We start from the raw sequence: 27,899 nt of genomic DNA, 5'->3' as shown, positions 1-27,899 counted from the left end.
TTCCATCTCTCTCCTGTCACTCCAGTCACTATAACACCACAGCAGTTGTTCTCTCCCCCCTTTCAGCTACATATCACTGCCTGACACCCTGAGTGTCCACCCTAACCTAAGGTCAAACTTCTATATCAAGAGAAGGCCCAGCCTTACTACTCACCTTCCTCTGCCAGCCTGCCCCACCTCCACACCTGGCCCTTTAGAGGTGATGACAAACCTACGTAAACTTGTTCCTCAGTGATTAATATATTCCCAATGTTATACCCTACCCATCCCAGTGATTCTTAACCTACATCTGTCATTGTACAAATTCTATTCTCCATCCCTCACTGCCTTAAGACACACACACACACACACACACACACACAGAGCAACAACAACAACGTCCTACTCTAAAACTACTGACCCCTACTTCAGTACTACCTACTGCTTGATAGGTAACAAACTTGTTTTCATCTTTCCTTTCCATCTTCTTACATTCACTGAAACCTGACTACCTCCTTGGCTTGACTTCCCCAGCCACCCTTTCCAGCACTGGTTACACTTTCATACCCTAACTCAGTGGTCATAGTAGAAGAGTTGACCCCTATTGCCACTGCCAGACTCTTTGCTCTACTACTCATCTCTTAGTAACCTCTCCTACTTTAAGGTTCATTCAGTCTCTTGTCACCCATTCAGAATTCTGGTAACTAGTATCTGCTGACCTCCAGAACACTATCCTTCCTTAATAACTGGCTCATTCTTTCTCTCCTCAATTCCTGGCCCTCCTACAAGGAGACTTTAACATACATATTGATACTTCTCCTGAGACTCTGATTTTCCAGTTCTTCAACGAGCTCATTTCCTGTGACATTTCTCCACTCTGCCTCAGCTACATAGAGATAGTCATGCCTTTGTTCTTGCCATCTCCCACAAATGTTCCACTGCCATGTTCATAAATGCTGAAAATCCTTTATCTGATCTTAATCTGTTACCATTTCAACTCTTCCTCTGCTTTGCAACCCCAATCCTACTCTTCATCTTTACCTCGACCTCCAGTGACTCCACCTTTTGGTTCTTTTTCACACTGTCACCTTTGCACTGAGTACACTTTCCTTCTTTCCCCACCATGCATTTGTTAATCTAGTTCACCTAGCTGGTGTCTTCTCTCCAGTCTCTTGCTCCCTTATCCTACCATTAATCTTTTCTTTCCAAGCCTCAGCTTTGGATTATACTCACCATCTGTTGCTTTCATTCTTTTACTGAATGAAACAAGAAAAATCACAAAACCATGTTGGATCCACTACAAATTTATGTTATATAATACTAACCGGACCATCACAATAGCCAGACAATTCTTTTATACCTCCCTAAGAAACTAACCATCCCATTCACCATAACAGCTTTTCCAGACTTTTTCATCTCTCCTCCCATTGAGTGAGATAATAGTTATGAAGCACTTATTCAGTGCCTGGCCCATAGCAGGCACTATATCAATGCTTATTTCCCTACCCCCTTCTCAAACCTCCCATGACTCTCTGTACCTCTACGCTCTGAGCTGAGAACCTTGCTTCATATTTCACTGAGATAATTGGGGCCTTTTCACAAAAGCTTCCTCTTCTTCCCTCCTCTTCATTTCCCATCACTCAGATGCTTCCTTCTGCTAACTCCTTCATACCTCACATGAAGATATGACCCTTATCTGCGCCAACCAAAACCTGCACGTACAAGTGATCTCATTCTATCCTGTTCACTCCAGCAGATTGACTCATCATCCCTACTCTCCCACTAATCTTCCCTGTCTACTGGCTACTTCCCTCCTGTCTACAAGCAGGCCCATGTCTCCTTATTCTCAGAAAACCCTTACTTTATCCATCCATTCCTGCTCGCTGTCATCCTATATTCTCTCCTCCTTTTTGTGACTAAACTCCTTGGGAAGATATTCTACAGCACAGTGCCTCCATTTCTTGGCCTGTCCCTCTCTTCTGAACTGTCTAGTCTGACTTCCAACCTCATCATTCACCTGAAACTGCTTTCTCCAAAATCACCAATGGTCTTTTAATTGCCAATTCTAATGACCCTTTTCAGTCCTCATTCTCCTTCTTTCTAGGTTTTGATGACACTATTCTGTCCTGTCTCTTCTACCTAACTGCTCCTTCTCAGCCTTCTTTGTAGGATCTTCATCTGAGTCCTACCTTCTAATCATAATGGTCTCCCAAGACTCTGTCCTGGGCTTTCATCCTCCCTCTATACATTTTTGCTTGGTGATCTCATTAGCCCCCCTGGATTCAATTATCATCTCTAGGCAGAAGATTCTCAGATTTATTTAACCAGCCCCAACCTCTCTCCTGACCTCCAGTTTCACATTTTCAGGTGCCTATTAGACATAACAAATTGGATGTACTGTAAACACCTAAAACTTAATGTGTCCGAAATTGCACTCATGATCTTCTCTCCTTCCAACTCTCCTCGCCTCTTCTTAATATACCTATTACTAATAGAATGTATGGCCATCCTCCCAAGCATGCAATCTAGCAGTCATCTTTGACCCCTTACTCTCACTCTCCATATCCAGTCAGTTGCCAGGTCTTGACCGTTTGACCTTCATAAAATCTTTCATATTCATCCCCTTTCCTCCTCTGACACTGTCACCACTCTGGTTCAGGCCCTCATCATTTCACATTTAGATGGTTACAAAAACCCTCTGGTTGGCTTCCCTGACTCTTGTTTCTCCCCACTCCAATCCATCTCGACACAGCTATTGAATGTTCTTCCCTAAAGCATAAATATTTCCATGCCACCTTCCTATTCAATAAACTCCAGTGGTTTCCTCTTACTTCCAGGATCAAATATAAAATCCTCTGTTTGACTTTTAAAACTTTTCATAACCGGTGGAGCATACAGGCTTATCCATTGGTTATTTCTTGCCCTCGCTGTGTGACAGCCTGTCTCTTTTTTCTCCTCTTATGTATGTATTTTTTTATTATATACTTTACTTGCATTGTAATAAGTTCTTCACTGGTAGTATGTTTTAGCCTACTCTTGCTCACCATGTGCTTCTCCATTGTCTTGTGGGTGACCTGCAACTTTAGTTTTTGGAGCCTGTTATATTATTCCATTTCTCACATCACAGAAGAATATTGATTTTTTTTTAATGGGTGTCTATTTCAGGAAGAAGCATAAGGTCCTTAATAGCATTGCAGTTTTCTCAAGTGTAATCTAGCCTATTCTCTAATTCAGTTCCGGGATCAGTTATTTTTCCATTTACAATATCTATCTAAAATATGAATACTGATTGAACTGCTATATGGGTTATCTCACTGACTATTCGAAAGTACTAATTCTATTGTTTCATCATGTCATATAAATGATCCTGGTAACTCAGAGGTTGCTAGTAGAGAACAAGCTGTGCCATGCTTAAAGAAAAAAAACAAAAGCTTTAAGGATGGTCCTGGCAACAGATTGTCTGCTTTCCAAGGACCAACATATCTAAATATGTACATGCTGATCACCAGTATATGGCCTTTTTAATGATGAATTCTTTGGCCAGGATAACCCATGAACCAAAAAATAAAAAAACAGTATAAGAGGGTCCTTTGTGACTCCCTACTGTTTCTGAAGAAATGATGGCTGAGTAATAGAAAAGGGACATGGTATGATAGGAGTCACACAATTTTTAAACAATCTATAAATGCCATTAGAATAATAGGTACTCTAAATGTGAGATACTTAATGACCAACAAGTGAATTACTGCTGGAGGACCTGAGCCATATTAATCTTGACATTTTTGTTAGAAATGAAATAAGACAAAAGGATATTGTAGTTAAATGGAAGTGTGGCTCATGGGTTTTCTTCATAGAAGCATATAAAGGAGTTGACAGGTTTTTGTTGCTGTTTTTTTTTTTGTATATACAATGACAACAAGATTAAACATCATTTTATAGGACACCACGGAGATTTGGTAGTCTCATACTGAAGGACTCATAGTAGGATTTGTAAAAAGACCATCATGAGGAGAATTGCAGCTTTTGCACCAACATGTGTTAAAGAGAATGAGGACTGAGAGACATTCTGTGAAGAACTCAGTAAGACCCTCCAAATTAAATAAACCAATACATACTTTAATACTTGGGAACTTTGAGATGAAGGTGAAGTCAATGAGAAATACATTGGAAAGTATGGCCCAGGAGCAAGAAATGAGAGTCCAAAGACTTGAAACTATATATAGAAGCTTCACACACACACACACACACACACACACACACACACACACACACACGTATACATACTTAAACATACATATGTGTGGGTGTATTTCAAAAAAGAGAGGTGGGAGATTCCGAGCGTGATAAACACCAAAGAAATCACTAAAAATAAATGATAAAGTTCTTATAGACAAGAAATGATTGGGCACTGATATGGGAATCTATGTGGTCAGCCCATTGATTTGTTTTTGTGAGGGGAAAGATCAAAATCAAAGAGGGAATAAAGATGATAAGAAGATGTATAAGTGAGGCAACTCCAACCTTATTTAAATAAATTACTGACTTCAAAGAATGGTAAAAATCAACACAGCAGAAAGACCACACGAGTCTAGAAACTACTTTATCTGGCAAACGCTTAATTTTTCCAAGTAGAGATATAACATTCAAGGACAACATCAGCTTAGAATATAAACTTGTTTGTACAAATCTTAGGTGAGGGTGCTAGAATTTTATGAGTAGTATTGCCTCATAACAGCCAACATCAAATAGTGGATAGAGAATTGGTCTCAGAGCCAGGAAGACCTGGGATCAAGTGTCTTCCTGACACATACTGAATATGTGAGCCTGGGCATGTCACTTAACCTCTCAGTGTTGACTTTCAGTCATCCTCCTCTGGGAATTTCCTGTGCCAATGATATCTGAAGTTTCATTCCCTCATAAAACAGAAGGGAAAAAGAAGTTTAAGAGAGTGTTTAGCAAAAGACCCTTCAAGCTAGATCATTCCAAGGACATTTTAAGGATGAAAAAGAAAGGTCAAGTGACAGATGAGGAGGGAGGAATCTATTAAGATCAGTATAACAGGCGGCAGCTAGGTGGCGCATTGGATAGAACTCTGGCCTTGGAGTCAGGAGGACCTGAGTTCAAATCTGGTCTCAGACAAGACACATCCTATCTCAGACCAGACACTTGACACTTACTAGCTGTGTGACCCTGGGCAAGTCATTTAACCCCAATTACCTTGCCAAAAAAAAAAAAGATCAATATACTACTTTCTTCATAATATGATAGTGCAGCCATCAGATTTGGGCTCTAAAATCAGTTCCCAGGATGCTAAAATCTAGGTACACACTAGCTACACAACTCCTCTTATTTACATTTTAGTAATCCTATCAAAAAAGGAAATGAGCTTAGTCTGAAATGGCCTGATCTTGATGAAGCCATGTGGCTCTGTCACCCATTCCACTTTTTAGGTGTCTACCAAATGCATCTTTAATGAGCCTTTCTAGAATTATCCTAAGAATCAAAGGCAGATTCAGTGGTCTATAGTGAGCAGATTGTTTTCCTCTCTTTTTTGAAAATCAGAACCAGAATCTCTGCCCTTTTTGTAGCAGAGCTCCTGATTTCTGTGATCTTTTAATTACTGAAAGTGAATCAGTAATCATGTCTGTCAGTTCTTTCATTTTAGTGTCCAAGGATATAGTTCATGTGGACCAGGTGACTTGAATTCATCAAGAGCAACCAACTAGTACTGTATCTCCTTATCTTGAGAATCAGCTCCCCATTAGTCATTTCTGTGCTGTCATTTCCAATTCAACAGAGAAAAAGAGAAAAGAAAGAAGGAACCTTGCCTTCCCCTTCTCTCCAGTCCTCATTATCCCATCCATTCCAAGCAGAAGTCTCTTCATTGGTCCTTTTTCCCTTCTCAACACAGCTTTAAAACCCTTTTTTATATAACTATATGTAGTTTTGATTTCTTCATCAAAAAACTGCCTGTTCATATCCTTTATATTGAGAGTGTTTATAATTATTATGTTCATGTAGTTCTTGGGTTTGTTTTGGCAGATATACTCTCAGACATGTTGTATTAGCTAGTTATTTTAAATGGGGTATCTCTCACTATCTCTTCTTACAGGGTTTTGTTGGTGATATATAGAGAAGCTGATGACTTATGTGGGTATATTTTACATCCTTCTACTTTGCTAAAATTATTGTTTCAACTAACTTTTTTACTGAATCTTTAGGATATCCAAATATATCATCATATGTCTGCAAAAAAGAGATAGTTTATTACCTCATTTCTCTCAATTCCTTCCATTTCGTTTTCTTCTCTTATTGCTATTGCTAGAATTTCTAAAACAATATTGAATAATATTAGTGATACATAGTGTAATTTCCTGTTTATCTCTTTTGATTAAAGATATTAATTAACTTTGTCAGAGATCTTGATTGCTACTCTTGATTTTTTTTACATCAGCTGAAGCATAATAAATTCTGCTCCAGCCCTTTATTTTAACTCTGTGTGTATCTCTCATTTTTTAAAAAGTGTGTTTCAGCATATTGTTGAATTCAGATTTTTAATCCATTCTATTATCCATTTCCATTTTATGAGTAAATTCATCCCATTCACATTCAAAATTATAATTACTAGCTGTGTATTTCCCTCCATCCTATTTTTCCTCGCTATTTATCCTTCTTACCCTATTTACCCTATCCCATCTCACTCTTTACTTCTATTTACTTACTATTTACTTTTAACCACTACTTTGCCCTCCTATTCCTTAATCCTCGCTACTCCTAAAAGAACCCATCCCTTATCCTATCCTCCCCAACCTCTACTTTAATCTACCTATCACTCTAAGAGTCTCTCCCTTATCTTCTTTCCCAAACCCCCCCAATTCTTAATCTATACACCCACCTAAAAGTTCCTCCCTTATCCTATTCCCTTGCCCTCTTTTTTCTTTATAAATTCAGAAGACTTTTATACCCTTCTATATGTATATATTGTTCCCTCTTTAACCCAGTTAAAACCTGTGAGAGTAAGGTTCCAGCACTACCAGCCCTCCACCCCTACTTGCTTCTTTTGTATCAGTTCTTTCTTTCCTCATTTGTATGAGGTAATTGCTCCTTTTTACCTCTTCCTACCCAGTTTTCTTTTTTAGAATCAACCCATCATACTCAGCTCAGCCCGTCTTTTTTCAAACTACTCTAGTAGTGACAGTCTTAAGAGTCCTGATAACATTTTTACATATAAGAAGTAAACAGTTTGACCTTATTTAGTCTCTTATAGTAGGTCTTTAATGTTTCTCTCATGTTTCTTCTGTGTCTTATATATTGAATTTTCCATTGAGTTCTGGTTTTTTTGTCACAAATACTTGAAAGTCTCTCAGTTCATTAAATATCCATTTTTTTTCTCATTCAGAATTATACTCAACTTTGCTGAGTAAGTTATTTTTGGTCACAACCCCAGTCCTTTTGTACTTCAAAATATTTTGTTCTAGGACCTGCGGTCTTTTAATGTGAAAGCAAACTATTAGGTCCTGTATGATCCTGATTGTAGTTCCTTGGTATTTAAATTTTTTTTTCCTTGTTGCTTGCAGTATTTTCTCCTTAACCTGGGAGCTTTGAAACTTGGCTATAATATTCCCATAAGTTTTCATCTTGGGATCTCTTTCAGGTAGTGATCCTTGGAGTTTTTCTATTTCTACTTTACCCTCTAATTCTGAAACTTCAGGGCAGTTTTCTTTAATAGTTTCTTGTAATATTGTATGAAGACTTATTTTGATTGTAACTTTTAGGTAGTCTAATAGTTTTTATATTGTCTCTCCTCCATCTGTTCTCCAGATCAGTTGTTTTTCTAATATCTTTTACGTCCTCTTCTATTTTTTCATTCTTTTGATTTTGTTTTATTGTTTCTTGGTGTCTTGTAATGTCATTAGCTTCCCCATGCCCAATTCTAGTTTTCAAAGATTTATTTTCTTTCTTAAGTTTTTGGATCTCTTTTTCCAATTGGTTGACTTTCTTTTCATACTTTTCCTGGATTGCTCTTATGTTTTTCCCTAATTTTACCTCAATCTCTCTTATTTGATTTTTGAAATACTTTTAAAGTTCTTCCAAGAACTCTTTTTGAGCTTGTAACCGTTTGATATTTCTCTTTGAAGTGGGAGTGGCTTTTTTAACTTCACTATCTTCCTCTGAATATGAACCCAGATCTTCTCTATGCCCATAGTAGCAGTCTGTGGTCGGGTTCTTTCTCCTTTGCCTACTCACTTTTATTTTTTATTTTGTTTATTTTCATTTTAACAGCTTATTATTGTAATTGGACTGTAGTTGTGAGGTGTGGAGAATGGTACCCCAGGTCTCGGTTCCTTCTTGCTGTTATTTTCTGAGCTCTGTTCTAGGGGCCCAACCAGAGGTACTTCTCTCCACCCCTAAGCCACAGGTTGGGGCCCCCAAACATACTGTCTTGAAAATGCTCTTGTTGTCTGGTCCCTCCAAACTTCAGCTCTCCCTTCTGCTCTCCTGCCAGTGCCCACAGCCAACCCTGCACTCACTGGACATGTGCTTGTTCCTTCTTGCCCACAGCCTGGGGTATCTGTTCAGTACAGCTGGACCTGGCATCCTGATACAGCAGAGGGTCCTTCAGTCTTCCCCTACCCTTAGGGTAGGACCCCCACACTGTCTGTGAGATGAGAGTTCCTGAGGCCAGGGCTGTAGCCTAACCCAGATGCCCCCAGGGCTTGTTGTTTGTTGATTTAGTGGAGTCTGCCTGGAGGTATTTGCACTTCACTCAGGTCAAACCTCCACCACTGGAGGTTCTGAGGTTCTCTTAGGAGGACAACTGCTTTACCCCTACTTTATTTCTGCCACTCTATGTTCACTTTGAGGCAGTGTTCTGTTTTGGGTTTTTTTGTGTGTGTGTGGAGGAAATGTGGAGAGTCTGGAGTTTTCTGACCTACTCCACCATCTTCCCAGAATCCTCTTCCACACTCTTTATCACTCTTGTCACCCAGCTTGCCTTCTGTCTTCTGTATACTTCTTTTTAAAAATCTGAGTAAATTGGTAAGTTCCGTGTGTGTCCACATTGTTCTTTTCAGACAAATCTCGTTTTTCCTGCCCACTGGAATTAATTTCGGTTGTTTCTTCTTAATTTTATCTACCAGTCCTCTTGTGCTGACTTCCTCCTACTTTGATCATTAGCTCTTATATATCTTTCCTCTGAACTTTCCTTTATAATATGCTTTTCCAAAGTTCAGGGTGAGTATCAGACTATAACCAGACTTCCTTTTCTCTCTCACAAATTCCAGGAGGTTTGGTCACTCCAAAGAACTTACATTGTATTGTATGCATATATTACATGCATGTTCACAAATAAGTAATTACAAAGTATATGCTAAGTTCTATAAAGAAATTTAAAGGAGAGAGCATTAACAACTAGAAGGATCAGGAAAGGCTTCATGTAAGCAGTGACATGAGTTTTGCTTTAATGGAAGTTAGTGATACTAAGAAGTGGAGGTGAGGAGGAGATACATTCCAGACATGGGGTATCATCTGTGCAAAGGCATGCAGATAGGCTATGGCAGGGGTGGCAGAGGCCATGTGGCCCTATAGGTCTTCAAGTGCAGCCCTTTGACTAAATCCACACTTCACAGAGCAGGTTTCTTCTGTGAAGTTTGGATTCAGTCAAAGGGACATACTCAAGGACCTAGCAGACCACATGTGGCCTCAAGGCTACAGGTTCCCCACCCCTGGGCTATGGAATGTTAGAGGGGAGGGCAACAGCTATCAAGCCAATTTGGCAGGAATGGAGAATGGGTGAAGAAAAGTAATATGAATTGAAACTAGAAATGGTATGAACCAGATTTTAAAGAGCTGTAGAAGGCACGCTGAATATTGTATATTTTTTCCTAGAGATAGGGAACTACCGAAAATTTTTGAGTAGAGGGCAAACCAAGTTAGATTTGTCTTTTAAGAGATGTAAATTGGGGCAGCTAGGTGGCATAGTGGATACAGCACAAGCCCTGGAGTCAGGAGGACCTGAGTTCAAATCCAGCCTCAGACACTTAACACTTACTAGCCGTGTGACCCCGGGCAAGTCACTTAACCTCAATTGCCTCACCAAAAATAAAAAACAAAAAGAGATATAAATTTAACAGTGTAGGGTTGGGCACTGATCCCTGCCTGGCCAGTAGAGTGGTCTTGCATCATTTTGACTTTTTTTTGTTTTTCATGATAAATTATATTATTATGGATTCTTTGTTAACTTCTTTTGTTGATTTTTTGTTTCATATGGGGCCTTTCTTATTGTTTTGGGGGTGGTTTTAGACAGAAGTGGGTTTATCTGGAAACTTTTCAGTTGCCAGCCTTACTGGTAGTCTATAAAGTTAACAAATAATGTGGTATACCAAAAAAAAGTCATCTTGCATGCTGTATTCATGAAATTTCATTCAAATTTAATCATTTTTCACAATGTTTAGGGTAAAGAAAGCTAGAATTAAACTTCATTCACATTTACCCCTTTTCATTTGATTTCATACTATATAACCATAGTCCAAGAACAAATTGATAATTGTTGCTTTAAAATAATTTTTTCATGTCATCCTTTTTATCTTTTAGATTTTTTATTTAAGTTCCTGGTAATTGGAAATGCAGGAACTGGCAAATCGTGCTTACTTCATCAGTTTATTGAAAAGAAATGTAAGTTATTATCTATATGTCACTTTTTCATGTATGTGTGTGTGTAGGTGTGTTACATATATACTGTTTTCTGACTACTATTTTATTCATATCTATTCATAATAGAACTTTTAAAATATTTTCCTGGAACCATAGCTGTGATCTAAAAGAGATTTTGTTTTCTTTTTCTTTTGAATTGCATGAAAGAAGAAATTTGATTTATAATATTTGTTATGACATTTGGTTGAGGGCTTCCAAAGTAAATGTTACAGTTTTATAGTGAAGTATCATAAGCCAATATTAATTATGTTGACTATGTAATAAAGAATTTATATTTCATATGTGCTATAGATAACTACATTTTAGAGTTGAATTGAGATAAATAGATGTGGGAGAGAGGCTAGAGGAAACCATATTGTATATTGGCCCTATCTGGCCAGGTTTTGTAGAAGAGGTGGAATTTTAGGAGATTGGAATCTTGAGTATATAGGTAAAGATGTAATATCTTTGGTAAAAAATTTGCCAATAACTTAAAGAAAGAGATGGCATGTATTAATAAATTAGGTTCTGTTTTTTAAGATAAATAGAAGTTGTAGGCTACAACATTATAGTTGGTTTAGATACTTTGACAAATGACTTTGAAAATTATATTAGAGACTTTTTACTTGACCCTGCCACTTTAAAAAAAAAATAACAGAAAACAATGGCACTCCAGTGAGTATACCCAAGGTTTCCCACTTTACTACAAATTCCCCTGAAAACCAAATAACCGTCTCAGGGTGGCTCTCTTTTTTCTTCTTATCCCATTAATTTTAGGAGTCCCTCAAGATTCAGTCATGGGACATCCAGTTTCTCCTTCTATACTAATTTCAGAACAATTACTAGTCATGTCACTTCAGCTATCACCTGAATATGGATTATTCTCAGATCTCAGATCTACAGGGAAGGTTTAAAAGTACCTTTGCAAGGTGTCACATCTTGTTTATTCACACATGTGTTCACAGTTTGAGAATATCTGAATAATTTGTTCGGTAGATAAAGAATTGGATGAGAGCCAGCCACCTCAAAACCTAGACTTGGTAACATTTGATTAGTCACTTTGGTCGAAATAATGTTAAGGAAAATATATATCAAATCTTTGAAGATACAAATTATGTAGTCTTTTTTAAAGCATAGCACAAAGTCAATACATTTTATTGATTGTTGTTTAACTTTATCAGTAGGCCACACATATTCAAATTTTATTACAGTCTACTGCTTGATTTTGGATACTTAACGTAAAATGTGGGGGCAGAACTTATTTTGAGAATAATGAATAAGTAAGAACAATTTTCTGTACATGGAATGAACTTAGTGAAATAATATAGAATGTTTCCTTGTTTTGTGAAACCTGCAAAGTGTGTTTTCTAAATGTCCTAAAATTTAAAATTTTTTGTCTTTGTTCTCTTTTTTCAGTCAAAGATGATTCAAATCACACTATAGGTGTGGAGTTTGGTTCAAAGATAATAAATGTAGGTGGTAAATATGTAAAATTACAGATATGGGATACAGCAGGACAAGAACGATTCAGGTATTTTAAAATTTTATTTAAAATGTTTCTTGTTAGAATTAAAGCCATTACTTTTCCTTCTCCAGTCTCTCACAAATCTACTCTTGTAATCAGCTGTATTCTTTCAATGCATAGTTAACTTTCTTGGAGTAAATTTACAAATTTCCACCGTAGGGAACTCCTTTAACTTAAAAAAAAAAAGCTGCAGAAATTCAATTTTGTTTCCTATAACAATGATTTACTAAAGGATTTACTAAAGGATCTATTAGTGGTATGAAAATGAATGCACTACTGAAAGCACCTAACTCATTCCTAGGGAATATTTTATTTACTGGAAGAATCTCTTTCATCCTAATTTTACATAAAGATGGATACATTGCTTTTTCCCCCCTATAAATTCAACCTATTTTTTCCTTAACTCTTTTTTTAAGATAAAGAGTCAAATCTCAAGTTTAGTAAAAATTCCCTTTTTCTCAGGGTATGTATTAGAGTCGTTATTCCATAAAATACCCTAAACTCTCTACATTTATGGTATTGTATAATTATAATTCATATTTATAATGTTGACCTAACCTTAGGAAACTGTAAGATCTAAAATCATCAAAGATTAAATTATGTTCATTATACTATATTAATGTGGAAAAGTGGATTGTTATATAGAACATCGGTCCAGATATAAGATTTTTTTTGTTTAGTTATTTCAGTCATATCTGACTCTTCGTGACCCCATTTGAGGTTTTCTTGGCAAAGATACTGGAATGGTTTGCTATTTCCTTCTCTAGCTCATTTTAGATGAGGATGAGAAATTGAGGCAAACAGGGTTGAGTGACTTGCCCAGGGTTGCACAGCTAGTAAGTGTCTGAGGCCAGATTTGAACACAGGAAGATGAGTCTTCCTGACTCCAGGCCCAGCACTCTATCCACTGTGCCATCTAGCTGCATATAAGGCATATAGGATATTCCCCCTAAAATGAAACCTCTATAAAAAAAAGGGATAAGATATATACACATATTAGGAAAAATAATTACATGGAATTACATATAAAATGTTTATTATGGAAGGTTTTTCTTAGTAGAGAATTATAAATGTTTAGAGATAGAAGGACCTTAGAGATCATCTAGTTCAAACCCCTCTGTTTTTTGGTTTTTGTTTTTTGGTTTTTTTGGTGAGGCAATTGAGGTTAAGTGACTTGCCCAGCATCACACAGCTAATGAGTGTTATGTGTCTGAGACCAGATTTGAACTCAGCTCCTCCTGACTCCAGGGCTCTATCCACTGTGCCACCTACCTCCCCAAAACTCCTCATTTTATAGATAAAAAAACTGAGGCCCAGAGAGGAGAAGAGACTTGCCCAAGGTCCATGGTTAATAAATGTGAGAGCTGGGATTTTGAATCCAGATCCTTTGACTCTCAGTTCAGCCCTTTCTGTACTGTTCCATGTTATTACTTTTCTTTTTTTAAAATAGTGTTTTATTTTTCCAATTATATATAAAACAACAATTTTTAGCATTCATTTTTACAAAATATTGAGTTCCAAATTTTTCTTCCTCCCTCCCCACCCATCTTCCTAAAATGGTAAGCAATTTGATAATAGGTTATGTATGTGCAGTTATTGTTTTTCCGATTCAAATAAAAATATTTTGTTTGTTTTTAGAATTAATCCTTTCTTCCTTTTCATTAGATTCATTGTTTTCTTACTCCCTTTCTTCTCAAAATATGAATGTAGTATCCTGTACAAGTCAGACTTGGGAATGGTGGGTTGCCAATATTGAGACCATTTGCTTTATATTTTCAACAACTGTTGAGCCAGAAAATTTTACAAATCACTGTGAACATTCAAGCTAATTTTTAATTTTATTAAACAAAACTATAAATCATATTTAACCAAGGCCAATATTCTGAAGTGTCTAAGTTTTATATACTAAGTCTATGAGGTTTTTTTTTTTAACCTCCACTAAAGTCCTATTCTAATGCTTCATCATGGCATGAGATGACTTTCATTCTTAAAGATAAGTTAGTAAAGATAAGTTAGTAAAGTAAAATATAAGTTCTGTCACATGCTACCAAGCTGAGAAACTTTTGAGTACAGATTCATTAATAAAATATTCAGTGGTGGGCTATATCTCTACTGTTTGAGTATCAGCTTAGCTATGATGGAATGACTTATCTCCTGAGTGATGAATTTTTCAGTCACAGCCACTCTTAAAGACCACCTATTAAGTTGTAGTTGAAGGGGCAGCTAGGTGGCACAGTGGATAGACCACCGGACTTGAAGTCAGGAGGACCCGAGTTCAAATGTGGCCTCAGAACCAAACACTTGACGCTTACTAGCTGTGTGACCCTGGGCAAGTCACTTAACCCTGATTGCCTCACTAAAAAAAAGAAAAAAAAAGATAAAAAAAAAAAGAGTATCAAGTTGTAGTTGAGTTTCAGCCATCACTAGTGAAGGGGATAATCCACACCAATGAAATCATAGAACCTTGGAGTGTTAAGTAAGCTTTTTTAAAAAGACTGTCAAATTCAGTACAATATTTAAATACCAAATATATTATTCCTAAATAATTACAGCCTACCAAATAGCCAAAGTTGGATTGCTGAAATTGAGACATGGTATTTCAAAGTAATACCATTTACTTTTAGCTAAATAAATAACACAGAAATGGAAGTTTTCTAAAGTATTTCCAAGATAAATCTTTTAATACAGGTCAAATGATTTTAATCAAGGATACAACTAATATATTTGGTAAAACAAAGTGGATGAAAAACATGATCATCCAAAGGGTCTTTTTCCAAAAATCATTAATGCATTAGAATATGCCATCCTGGGGGCCTACATTCTTGCCGTAATATACTGCAGGATTGTCAACTACATATTATGGAATTATTTCTTTAATGAAAATCATTTTAGTAATTGAAAGAAGAGTTTTTTGATGTTGAAGGTGTTCATCCATCATTCCTTGTGCCATCTAATTTCAGCATATGCTATTCCTGTATTTCTAGGACATTAATGTATTTTCCCCTACTTAAAAGTATACCAAAGGTATCTTTTCTGGCATTTCCTTTTTTTGGCTTACTAATTATTTATATTAGTAGTTTATTAACATATTGCATATTTTAAGTGCACTGTGTCATTTGTCCCTGTTGAACTTAATAATATGTTACCATTTCTTCAACATGCCAAAATCTTTTTTTGTATTTTATCATATAAAAATAACTAACCAGACATTCTAAACTAATATCCTTCACAAGTTTAATATTTAATGTATCAGTTAAAAATGTCATATGGAACTAAATGTTAGAAAGATATTTATCAAATACTCAGTTTACTTTCCTGCATTGGAACCTATTGATATGGCTAGCCAACCACTTGTACATAATCATTTAGTAGTCACATAGTCAAAACTAGACTTACAAGTAAAATTTCATACAAAGAGCTATAAGAAAATTTGAGAAGAGGGAGGTAAGATAACTTTCATCTGGAGTAATTGGTGGACGGCTTTGATTGGTGGAAGACTTTGATTGGTGGAAGACTTTGTAGAGAAGATAGCACTTGTAGAGAAGCTGGGCCTTGAAGGAAGAGTACAATTTCAGTAGGCAGAGAAGTAATGGGAGTACATTCCAGGCATAAGAGATAGTCAGCTGGCATGTACTGAGACAAGATAAGACTGATTGAGATTAGGAAACAACTAAGGATGAGAAAAAGGGGAGAGACAGAGTGAAATAAAAATGGAAAGCTAAGCTAGTTTGGAGCCAGCCATATTTTTCAGGTCTTAAATGCCAGAAAAAGAAATGCTTATTTTAATCCAGAGGTATTAAGGAACCACTGAAGATTTTTGAGGAAGGAAAAATGGTGATACTTGTGTGATATGAAAGATTATTTTGGCAGTTGTATTAAGTATGGATTGGAGAGTGAAGAGATTGGAATCAAAAAGACCACCTAGGAAGCTGTTATAATAGGCCAATTGAGAAATGAGGGCCTTTTAAATAGTGATGGCAAGGTGAATAGAAAGGAGAGAACAGACATGACAGAGATTATGCTGATAAAATAGACAATGACAACTGATTGAATGTGACAGAGAAGGTAGAGTCCAAGATAACCTCCAAGGTTCCAGCCTTAGGTGACTGGGAAAATGGTGTCACCAACAAAAATAAGAAAGACAGGAACAAGAAACAGCTTTTAGTGGAGGGAAGATGGCCAATACTCCGCAACGTGATTTAATTTGTGCCTTTCTTTTTTAGAAAGTACTACCATTACAGCTAAGGAACTTTTCTCTCTCTTCTTGTAAAAATAACTTGCTTCCTATGACATGCAGAAGACAATGGGGAAAAATGTCTTGCCTGCTTTGTATTGTCCTAGCTCTGAGGTTATTTTAAGAGAACCTTTGAATAAGGTACTCTTTTCTACCCTCCCACCATCTTCCATTTTCTATGGCTTCTCTACTGTAGTAGCACTGTAGAGTTTAGGGGTAGGAAAGACTCTTAATTTCCCCCTCTACCTTAAATGCCTGCCAGCCTGACTCCATGGTATATGAAAGGTGGGAGAAGTTCCAAACCCCCTGCCTCTTTTGGGGCTTAGGAGCCTAGCAGTTAGGTGATTGAGGGCTGTTTACAAGATTCTAAATTATATTTTTGTGGTGCATATTCTATGACCACACCCAACATCCAGCTCTTCACTTGATTCAAGTTAACTTGCCAGATCTACCTACTACAAATATTTTAATCACTAGCAGCTTTACTTTAATGTCTACACTAGCAAAATGATAGGACTTGAAAACTGATTGGATGTGAAGGAGAGGAAAGATTTGCAGATAATTCTAAGGTATCAGGCCTCAGTAACTATGAGAATGGTGCTATTACCAAATAGAATTAACGAAGCTTATAATTTTGGTTGCATATTGCTATAACTTCTGTACTGCACAGGCACTCTAGAGCTAGGAATACAGAAAACTGATTCGGAGCAGTGAATCAATCATTGGGCTTATCATAACATTGATGATATGAGCAGTTAAGCTTTTCCAGCTATAAATTAACAACATTAAAATCACTTTCTTTGTGGATATGGGACAGATTTCTTGAAAAGGAATGGAAGTGAGTCTTATTTTAGCTGATTAAGTTGATTACTACTCATTATAAGGCTAACCAAATTTTGAAAATACTCTACAGTATGTGTCTCTGCTTGAAGTCAAGATACTAATATTTCTTGCTTTCTGCCTAAGTATAATGACTTCTGCTCATTTTAGAAGGAATTTCAGTTGGTCTGGCATGGTTTGTTCTTAACAAGAAAAACATCTTGGTGGTTATTAACAATTCTTGGACTTTATGATGTTTCAAGAATTGGTTTTATTTCCAGAATTTTCCCTCATTAAAGTAAGGTTTCTTTCTCATTTTTCATGATAAGCATTATTCTAGCTCTTTTTCTGTCTTCAAAGAGCTTCTCTATATGTAGCTTCTTGATATATCTAGCTGCTTTAAAGTAGCTGTGTCTGTTTCATAAGCTAGAGAATAGGGATGCTATTTAACCGTGCTGCCCTCTCAATATTGATAGCAAATGCATTGGTTCTCTCTTAGAAATGTTAAAAATAAGTGCTTCTAAGTACTTATATATCTTTATAATTTATAATTCACAAAGCTAAAAGGTATACATTTTTCTCTTTCTTTGGAAATATCTTGTTTAGAACAGTAGTGAAAATCTGTTTGAATCTGTTAATAAAGCTAATCTAATTCTTTCAGGTCTGTGACAAGAAGTTACTATAGAGGTGCAGCAGGAGCTCTGTTAGTCTATGACATTACCAGGTAATTCAAAATTTACTTATAGGAAAAGAGTATAGTCTGCTTCCTATAGTCTGAAATTCATGCATCTTTAGTTTCACAAATTTGTAATTTATTTTTTTCACTTCAATGTGCATAATTTGGAGCTTAATAAATATACTTGACTCTTCCTCTGTGGTCTCTGGCAACCTGTATCACCTTTCAGTATTTCTGTGTCCTTCTATGAAATATAGCATTGTTTCAGTACATATGGTATTCTCTGAATTATTATTCATAAAACATCTGTAGGTACATATTACAGGTGCTTTTAGATGAAAAAAGTGAACATTATTTAATGCATTTCTTAATATACTATTTTGTGGTTCCCATAAGTGTTCAAAAAATTGACACATTAGGCCTCATAAGTAGTTTGCTAACAATAAATATCCTTCTTTGTGAACACCATCAATGTTTCGAGAGCTTACAGAACAGACCAGGTACTTGAATGCTACCAGGAAGTGGGCTCTGTCATTCACTTCCCTCAGTTTGCTTTCTGAGTCAGGCGTGCTGCAACAAAAGGATTGATGACACCTGCCCAAACTATACTCACAAGGAAACAATTAAATATGATTAAGTCAATTTTTTTAGCATACATCAGTACTGATAACTTATGTGGTATTTTTTGACCCACACTGAACTTACATGACATATTAGCAAAAAAAAAAAAGCATTGAAGTGGAAAGAAATCAGATCCTTAATGCCAAAAGGCTCTGTTGCATTAATTGATAATGAAAATTTGCTTGGTCTTCTGAGTTTTTCTTAAATTTCCAATCCTTCTTTAAAAGTCTAGTAACCTATGAACCAGATTTTACCCTTAGATGCACAACTTCTTATTTCTTCTCTTCCCAGTGATTAAAACTAGTTAGTGATGACAAAATATTAACATACCAGATTTTCTTTTTTCTTTTTGTTTTTGTAAATTCCTATTGTGGTTAACTAATTGTTTGGGGGATATTGTTATGATAAGGATGTTAAGTAACTATAGCGTCTTTTAAATGTTTAATAGTATGCTTGATTTAAAATTAAATTATATTTTATGGACTTCATATCTTAATTTTGTGATCTTACATTTTGCAGCCGAGAAACCTATAATGCACTTACCAATTGGTTGACAGATGCAAGAATGCTAGCAAGTCAAAATATTGTCATAATACTTTGTGGGAACAAAAAAGATCTGGATGCAGATCGTGAAGTTACTTTCTTGGAAGCTTCTAGGTTTGCCCAAGAAAATGGTAGGGGAACTATTAAATACCATTCCATTTCCATGTTATATTTTTTATTAATATTATGTGTGTTTGAGTCTACTTGAAGTATTTTTATTACAATATTTTGAAATTGTGGTAGGTTTTTACTGTATTATTGAAAATATAAGAAGAGGAGACAAAGTTCCTGACTCCAGTGCTTTATTGCATAGCATTAGAACAAAAGAGAAGGAAACTCATTAACAACAACTAGGTGGGTGGGAAAGGAGAAATGCTCAACCAGCCTAAGTGTTTTGTTGTTTATGAACAGATATGATACATCATTTGATGGAAGGAAGGCAACAGTGGCATAGAATGAATGATAGATAGCTTGAGTTTGGATGTTCTGAGTTGCAGTGGGGCTAAAACTGATTGGCATCTCACTAAATCTGATATCGGTTTATATGGTAAGCCCCCCAAGAGGGAGATGTAACCAGGCTGCCTAAGGAGCAATGAACTGGCCCAGGTCCAAAATGGAGCAAGTCAAAGCTTCCTTCCCAGTTGCTAGTAGAGTTGGGCTTCTGTGTGACCTCTGCGTTTTCAGCCTGGGAGAGATAGGGAGCCCTGGTCTCAAAAACAAACAAACAAAAAATCATAAGCACTGGGAGCAGAAATGGAAAAATAAGCCAGGCCCTGCTCTCAAGGAGCTCCCATTCTAATAGAGAAAGACAACACATAGAGGGGGGTATCAGCTGTAAATCAGATGAAAAGGCCCCCGTTGTGTTTATGGTACAGCAGCAGAGCAAGTGGTAACGCATCAAATGTTATTCTCAGTGATGAGCCATATCCCTTCCTGGGGCTGAATCATCTGACAGGACAATAGCTTTCTTCTCCATGTCTCTAGTATCTGTGGCTGCTTAGGAGACATAAGCTGAAACCCAGAATGAAGCAGCTACTCAGTGAACATCTCCACAAGGGTTAATTCCCTGAATGCACCCAGTGCTCTGGGGACACAGCTGTTTCCAAGATTCTTAGACTTATCTGCTGGTCATTGACAGTTGGTCAGCAGTTGGTATTGGTGGTGACAAGAATGATCATGGGTCCAGTCTCAGTGGTGACTACACAGGGCTGCTGGTCTGTTCTCCCCAGGTTTCTTGGGCTCCGGGTCCTCGGCTTTCTCTATCGGAGTTTAAAGGGAGGTGGTAGGTAAGGTGGTGGTCATATAACCTTCCCTGACAAGGTTAAGAAAAGAATACGAAGAAAGAAGATGAGAAGAATTAGATATCCAACCTAGCCCTCTTCTTAGATATTAGATCCTATGTACTAATTTATGACAAGGATATACTTCAGGACCTCAGCATACTCATTTCCAGGTCATACCAGCAACCCCTCCTTACTCTTCCTGCTGCACATCTCATCCTGGGGTCCTTTAATATTTGAGCTGTGAAACATTCTACATCAGCTGAAGCAAACATTGAAACCAATGGTGAATGATGGGTAAAGAGGGAAAAAAACCTCACCTCTCCCCAACCCTTGGCCATTTGGTTCAGGGTTAGGACTAGATTATCTAGCCTGGCAATAGGATCTTCACCACATAGTATAGGGACATATGAAGCAAGTTGGTGATGGTGATGATGATGATGATGATGATAAATAATAAACTAAAAGTAAGTGAAAAGTAAAGCAGTATATGGGAAATGATAGGTGTGTGTGCTTGATTTCTTTTCTAATTGAAGTCATAGGGTGATAGCTTTAGAACTGGAAGAGACCTTAGGGATTGATTAACCCAGCCCCATTTTGCAGGTGAGAAAACTGAGGCCCAGAGTAGTTAACTTACCCAAGATCACACTAGATAGTATAATGGCAGATTAACAATTTGAACTAGGTCCTTTGACTCCAAATCCACCACACCAAGTATGTTTCTTTTTACGATCTACTGACTACAAACAGAATAAATGAGAATGCCTTTGAAACAACCTTTAATGGTGAAATAATGTATCTATGAAAAGTATAACTTTAAAATAGAAACTGTTATTATCTAACTCTGCTTTCAGCATTGTCTTATACGAGACCTAAAGGAAAAATAAGTTTACATTAGACAAGTGAAGTTATTTGGTAATTTTGACCATGTTGTTGCTTAGTAACTTCGGGTGGGCCAGACTGTGAAACTAGTATTACTTGTTAGACAATTTTGTCAACAAACTCGTATGTGCTAACCTAAGGTGATAGTGATTTTTATGTTAACAATAAAACAGCAAAGAAATGTAAATTTCACCGAAGTATTTTTATGCTTGAACAATCTAAGTGTTAGGCCAAAAATTACCATTCTGTTGTTCTTTTTAAGAGAATATCACATACAGATTTGATAGTGGCTCAGCAACTGTCATTATTCTAATTTGGGGTTTGTGTTTTGTTTCTGTTACATCAAATATAGAGCTTATGTTTTTAGAAACAAGCGCGCTAACAGGGGAGAATGTAGAAGAAGCCTTTGTCCAGTGTGCAAGAAAAATACTCAATAAAATTGAATCAGGTAAAAAATTTACTGTTAGTAAAATGTTTGATAAATTTGGCTCTATACTCTCTCCTTACAAAGTTATTTATTGTTGTGTATATATGTGTTATATGTATGTATATATCATACATATATATTACATGACAAGTATTACTTATCAGTATTTTCAGGAGAAATTTAGGCAAACCATATTCACCTAGGGTGTCAAACAAAAATCGCCATTAGTTGGTTAAATGGGTAAGGTTTTGATCCCAATAACTGTTCTGTTCTTATAGTAGATGCTTTAGCCTTCAGTTATGGTAAAGAGAGGATAATTCAACTGTGGAGATTAGTAATGCTAGTAGCAAAAGAACAGCGTTATACTACCCGCCTCCAGATAGGTGATGGATTCAGGGTGCAGAATGAAATATGTTTTGGACATGGCTGATATGGGAATTTGTTAGTTTGATTATGTAGCCCTCTTATAAGGGTTTTATTTTTCTTTCTCTTTTTTTCCAGCAGGGCATAGGAAGGTAGGAAATAAAATTTTGTTCACTGGAAAAATATTTATTTAACTTTAAAATTAAAAAATAAAGTAATGGCACTGTAGGTCATGAAAATCTTTGGGTTTCTTTTTTGTTTGTCTTTTTTTTACTTCAATCAGAGCTTTTCTTGGATTTGTTGGATAGAAGAAGAAAATAACTTTCTGTATTCTTCTCTCATTAGGACTGATTCTATTAAAACTAGCCATATACGGCAATTTTATGGCAGGAAACAATGTCAGGAAACCCTTTTGTTTAATAGTCAAGAAGTTGTATAGCCTGTATGATTGCAACAGTTTCTAACTGGAGGCCATTCTGCATATATGTGTGAGTGTGTGTGTATGGGTGTGTATAGGTACAGATAGATATAGATATATTACATCAGGTCTAATTTCTGACCTGTAAGGCTACACTGCCTGTGTTGTAAACTAACTTATTGGTCACTATTTGTTGCTTCAGTCAAATCAAATTAAAAATAATTCAGATTCAGCCTACTGAATCTGTATTCATTTTCCATAAAAGCATGATTCTCTTTTAAACTAGCACTTTTGAATAATTTCCTATTCAGCTTTTGTAATTAAAATCACACATATATATGTATGTATGTATGTATTATATATGTATGTTTATATATGCATTCAGCTTTTGTAATTAAAACCAGAAATTTATAGAGTTAATGGTATTAGTGTGCAATGTATTTTAAATCTTAGTTTAATGCTAAATGACTTTGAACACATAGCATGAAATTTTGTATAGGATATTTTATTGCTTTTCTAGTCTATCCTTAGATGATGTGTTTGTTATCTCATAAGACACCTCTGAAAATTAATTCCTTCTGGAATATTAAATAGAATTTTGATATCACCTCTGTATGTAAATGTAAAGATAAAATCTGGGGTTCTTAAGTATTACTGATAAGATGTTAAGTGGGTAAGTCATTACAGAAACATAATCTACCATTACCATATTCCTTTTATTTCAGAGACCTTGCTCCATCAGTCATTCTCTCTCCCCCTCTTCCCCTCTTTTTTCCCCTCAATCCATCTCCATCTCTCCTTGCTTCCCTTCCTCCTTCTCTTTGACCCCTGTCTAATCAATTGCCATAGAATCCTATTGGTTCTACTTCAGTGATGCGTCTTGTATCTGGCACTAATTTCCACTCCCATTGTCGATACCATAACTATTTCAAGACGAAATTACCTCTCGCCTAGGCTTTTGCAATTGTTTGTTAACTGGTCTCTTTGCCTCCAATTCCTTCCCTCTCTAGTCCATCCTTGTTATAGTTGCTAAAATAATCTTTCTAATATACAGGTCTCATCATTTCAAGTTCCTCAAAAATCTTCAATGGCTCTCCATTGGCTGGGAAGTAAAATAGAGCCTCCTTAAACTGGCATTCAAGGCTCTCCACAATTTGCCTCCAGTTTTTTCCTCCTTTCAGAGTAGCACTATAGCAAAATTTGGACCACTTGTCATTCTTTGATATCATCCCACTCTCTCCCACCACCATATATTTCCGCATATTGCTTCCCCTGCTTGGAATGGACTCCCCTCACATCGGTGCCTGTTGAAATCCTTTTATTCTTTCACAGCCTAGCTCAGACAACACCTTTTCTATAAAGCCTTCCCTAAATTATTCTCTCTTCTCCCACCAACTAGAAATGATCCTTTCCTCCTGGACTCTTTTATGTCATTATATTTGATCCCACCCCTATGCATTTAGTCATATTCTGATTTGTATAATAATTATTTGTGTGCACAATTCCTCCCAACTCTTCATAGTTTATAAAGTATATGAGGGACTATGTTGCTTTGTATCTGCACTATTAAGATACAGATAAATTAAGTTTTGAAGCATTTTTCCAACAAGTGTTGGTTGATCCCCAGGTGAACTGGATCCAGAAAGAATGGGCTCAGGTATTCAATATGGAGATGCTGCCTTAAGACAGCTTAGATCACCACGTCGCGCACAAGCCCAAAGTGCTCAGGAGTGCGGCTGTTAAAATTTTGCACACTATAAAAACCTAAGGTAGGTTTTGGCAAGAAGATAGCTTTGCTCCTCTTTCGATGTTTAATCTGTTTGCAAGCTACATAGCTCTTTACATAGTTTACTGCTTATGAGTATGTTATGACTTTTAAAAGTTGCTAAGTTGTAAAAAAGAAGGGGTCATGTGGTAGAGAGCTTGGTGCCAGAGGCCCTCAGGGAATCCCACCTCTGCCACTTACTACCTTCAGCCAGTTATTTCAACTGCACCTCACCTTCCTCTGCTTTTGAATGAAGGGATCAAACTAAGTGACCTCTGAGATCCTTTCCAGCTCTGTACCTGTGATACTGTGATCCCATTCTGATAGAAATATGTTGTAAATGTGTGGGAAATTTATCTACCTGTTTATTTCTGTTTCCCTAAGTGAAAAAAGAGGGGGGAAATCTTCCTTTATGCTTTGTCCTGGAAATGTACCATTAACATTTTATGTTTTTAAAATAAGCATCCTCAAATATTCTCCACTTACATAATATACAAAAACTTTGTTGGTGGTGGTTTGTTTGTTTTTTTGTGATTTTCATTAAACAGTGAATCTTTATGTTTTAATTCCAAGTCATAGGTTCTTCTGAAAAAATCTACTTAAGCCAATTGGTAGTATTGCAATCATTGGTAAAGCACAAATTTATTTTATCTTTCATGGGCCAATGAAAATCTGATAAGATCAAATCTCTTTAGCAAAAAGAAACCTCGTTTATGTAGTTTTAAATGGAAATCATATTTTTTTTAATCAAAAGCTTTCCCTTTTTTCTTTCCTGTTGCTAACAAACTGTTTCTTTCAGTTCTTACTACGAGTCACATGCTAACCAAAATCTGTTTTAAAATGCATAGTCATGATTTGTTTTGTTCTTAATGTTTTCTAGCTCTATATACAAATGATATTTGGGAAGCAACTGATGAAGCTTCAAGGTTCTGCCATTTTTATCACGATCTTTCTACTCTGTGTCTGAAGTAGACCATTGCTGGGGGAAAAATAAAAGTACTTCAAGGTGTTATGCAAGATAGTCAATATGGCACAGCAGATTCTATAATAAATCTAATTCAATGGACAATACAATTAGATGTATACATAGATGTAAAAATTTTCTGTCCTACATTTTCCCTTTCACTTTTCATTTAAACATTTTGCTGTATCCTGCCTGTATATACTGTAGTGCGGTAAGTTTCCAAAGCATGGTATATGATGTACGATATAATAGAATGTTGCACTAAATGCAGTTTAATATTTTTTTTAATCATACGAACTAGAATTTGTTAATTGTAAGGAGTGCTTTTTATCATCATGTTTGTGTTGTATTGCACATTTGGTTATATTTATGACCTGAAATACAAAGCCACTGGCATTGTTGGTCAGTGCATTTCCTATTTAATTTTTTTTTTTTTTTGCCACATGCTACACAATGTTTACGTGATTTACACTTGAAATACAATGAGGTCATTACTTTAAAGTTCACTAATAATATAAGAAAATAAAATTGGAAAATGATTTTTCCATTGAAAATGCACCTGTACAGGTTTCTGTTGGTTTTTGAGGTATTTTCCACACTTAGTTAAACATACTAAAAAAAAAAATTACACTCCTTTGAAAAAAATCATTTGACCTTGGATCTTCAGAACTCTTCATTTATAAACATAAACAATCGACTGTTCTTTTTTTTTTTCCATCTAGCTTGATGACTAGAATCTGGATCATTTACTTGGTTTGGGGGTGGGTTTGTTTGTTTAAGCAACGTCATAGCATCAATGTCCCAACTCTGTTATGTTATTATTTCATGACCATTCTTTAGAAAACTATTACATTGAGCTAATTTGAAGAAGTTTTTAGATAGTTTCCCCAGATATTTAAGCTTCCATTCTTCTATTTTTTCTCTCATGGCATGCATTTAAAATCATAGTAATGATGTATGGTAGAGTTATCTGTGTATCTCAGGTATGAGTCAAAACTACATGATACAAACATACATGAGTTCAAGATGTCTAAGATGCCTTATTGCAATTCTCACATTTCTGTGGTTTTTAATTCACATAGCATTATCAAAGTGTAAATTATATTTTCAATTTAAAAAAAAGAATTGTTCTAACATTTTAATATATCACTACTTTAAAGGAATCTCTCTATACATATATGCTTATGTAGGTATATATTCAGTGGAATGTTTCTTTATAGTTAAATGCAATTTTATTTAAGTCTGGTACTAAAAGTACAAAAAACATTCTTCATCTTACATATTTCTTGTTCTTTCCTTCTCTGGTGACTTTTCCTTGTTGTAAGTAATTGATAGCCACTCAGTTCATCTCACTTGATCTTTCATTAAAAGCCACCCACTGTTCTGATTTATTAATGAGCTGAGATTGAGGATGCAGCTAACAAATGAATGATGGTTTTGGTGAAGGAATCAGTATGTATTTGTTTTAGGCATTTTCGCTTTGCTTTTAATACCTTCAGTATCTTATTTTGAAAAGTATTGAATGAGATTCTCATTTTAATATTTTTCTTGGCAATTTAAATTAAGGAAATACATTTCACTCAAAATATTCCTTTCCTTTGACCCCTCACTTTTGAAGGATCTGTCAACTTGGATTCACTAATTTTTAGGTAGCTTTTTTGCATGGAATTATAAATGTATTTGACAAGATGTTAGAAGTCAGCGTGAAAAAAAAAACAACCAAGAGCTTTTAGTTTTGATTAAACTTAAAACTTTGGGGTGGCAAAATAGATTGACTGTATTGCTAAACCATGGCTACTGTGTGCCTCTTTGCAACAATAAAAGCTTCTGTCCAACTAAGCCAGTAAGGATTCTTGCTACTGGGAAGCAGGAATAGGAGAGAGAAATTGTTCTGAGTTACTTATTCCAGCATCTAAGTACTGGTTATGGGACTATCAAGAAGCATTTGCTTTTTTAGCCCCTCTGGATTATTTGAATGGTAGCAGAATTGAAATTTTAGAATACTTGCTAGAAAAAAACCTGAGGTCTGTTTGGAATTAGAATTGTGGATTAATTTTTTAAATTTACTTCTTCTTTGGTAAAATAAAAGAATCTTAATATAGAAATCTTATAGTTTTGCTTCAAAAAGTGTGTAGTTGTCATTATATTTCGACTCTTTTAGAAATCTAGTTAAGGAAACCAATATTTTTATACAGGGGTATTCCATGCTGGAATTAGAAACTCAGATGATTTATTTCATACTGCAATAAACTGCATCTGTTTTCTGTCTAGTTCAAAAGATTCATATGAATTCTGGACTCATTATGTACCAACAAGTATCTTTTTGCTAATGTAACTATTCTCATACACACAGCTGTATGCTGTCCTTTGTTACTCTGTAACTTTTGCATTGGATTAACATCCAGTGAAGGAATTCATGCAAACAGTGGTCCTGCCACAGTTACATTGAGAGGGATGTGGCTGAGTTTCTAAACTCTCAACATCCTCCCTCCAAGGTTTGTTGATACTGCTTATTGATTTAAAGAAACCTAGATAGGAGTCTTTTCTAATGCAATCATTACAAATCTAAGAACTAAAATATTTCCTCCTCCCTTATCTCACTATTATAAAAGACTGATATTTCAGTCTTGGAACTGAAAAAATATATCTTTGTAAGAAGTAGAGTATTTGTATTGGTGGCCCAATAATTAAATAGGATGGCATTTCATGGA

General features: G+C 35.9%; 1 protein-coding gene across 1 annotated transcript in view; it reads left to right on the top strand.

Moving 5' to 3' along the window:
- Nucleotides 1-27,230, top strand: part of LOC114049830 (ras-related protein Rab-4A) — a 55,961-nt gene extending 28,731 nt beyond the window's left edge. Inside the window, exons 2-8 of the mRNA XM_027871254.1 lie at nt 10,573-10,653; nt 12,088-12,202; nt 17,911-17,973; nt 19,066-19,220; nt 21,604-21,699; nt 24,087-24,228; nt 25,105-27,230. Of these exons, the coding sequence (XP_027727055.1) occupies nt 10,573-10,653; nt 12,088-12,202; nt 17,911-17,973; nt 19,066-19,220; nt 21,604-21,699; nt 24,087-24,202 (626 nt within the window). The 3' untranslated portion in view covers nt 24,203-24,228; nt 25,105-27,230. The remainder of the gene's footprint in view (nt 1-10,572; nt 10,654-12,087; nt 12,203-17,910; nt 17,974-19,065; nt 19,221-21,603; nt 21,700-24,086; nt 24,229-25,104) is intronic.
- Nucleotides 27,231-27,899: the final 669 nt, after the last annotated feature.

This window comes from Vombatus ursinus, unplaced genomic scaffold, assembly GCF_900497805.2.
Source record: "Vombatus ursinus unplaced genomic scaffold, bare-nosed wombat genome assembly UNPS02014798.1, whole genome shotgun sequence".
NCBI classification, from domain to species: domain Eukaryota; kingdom Metazoa; phylum Chordata; class Mammalia; order Diprotodontia; family Vombatidae; genus Vombatus; species Vombatus ursinus.
This window is presented reverse-complemented; position numbering and strand designations above follow the sequence as displayed.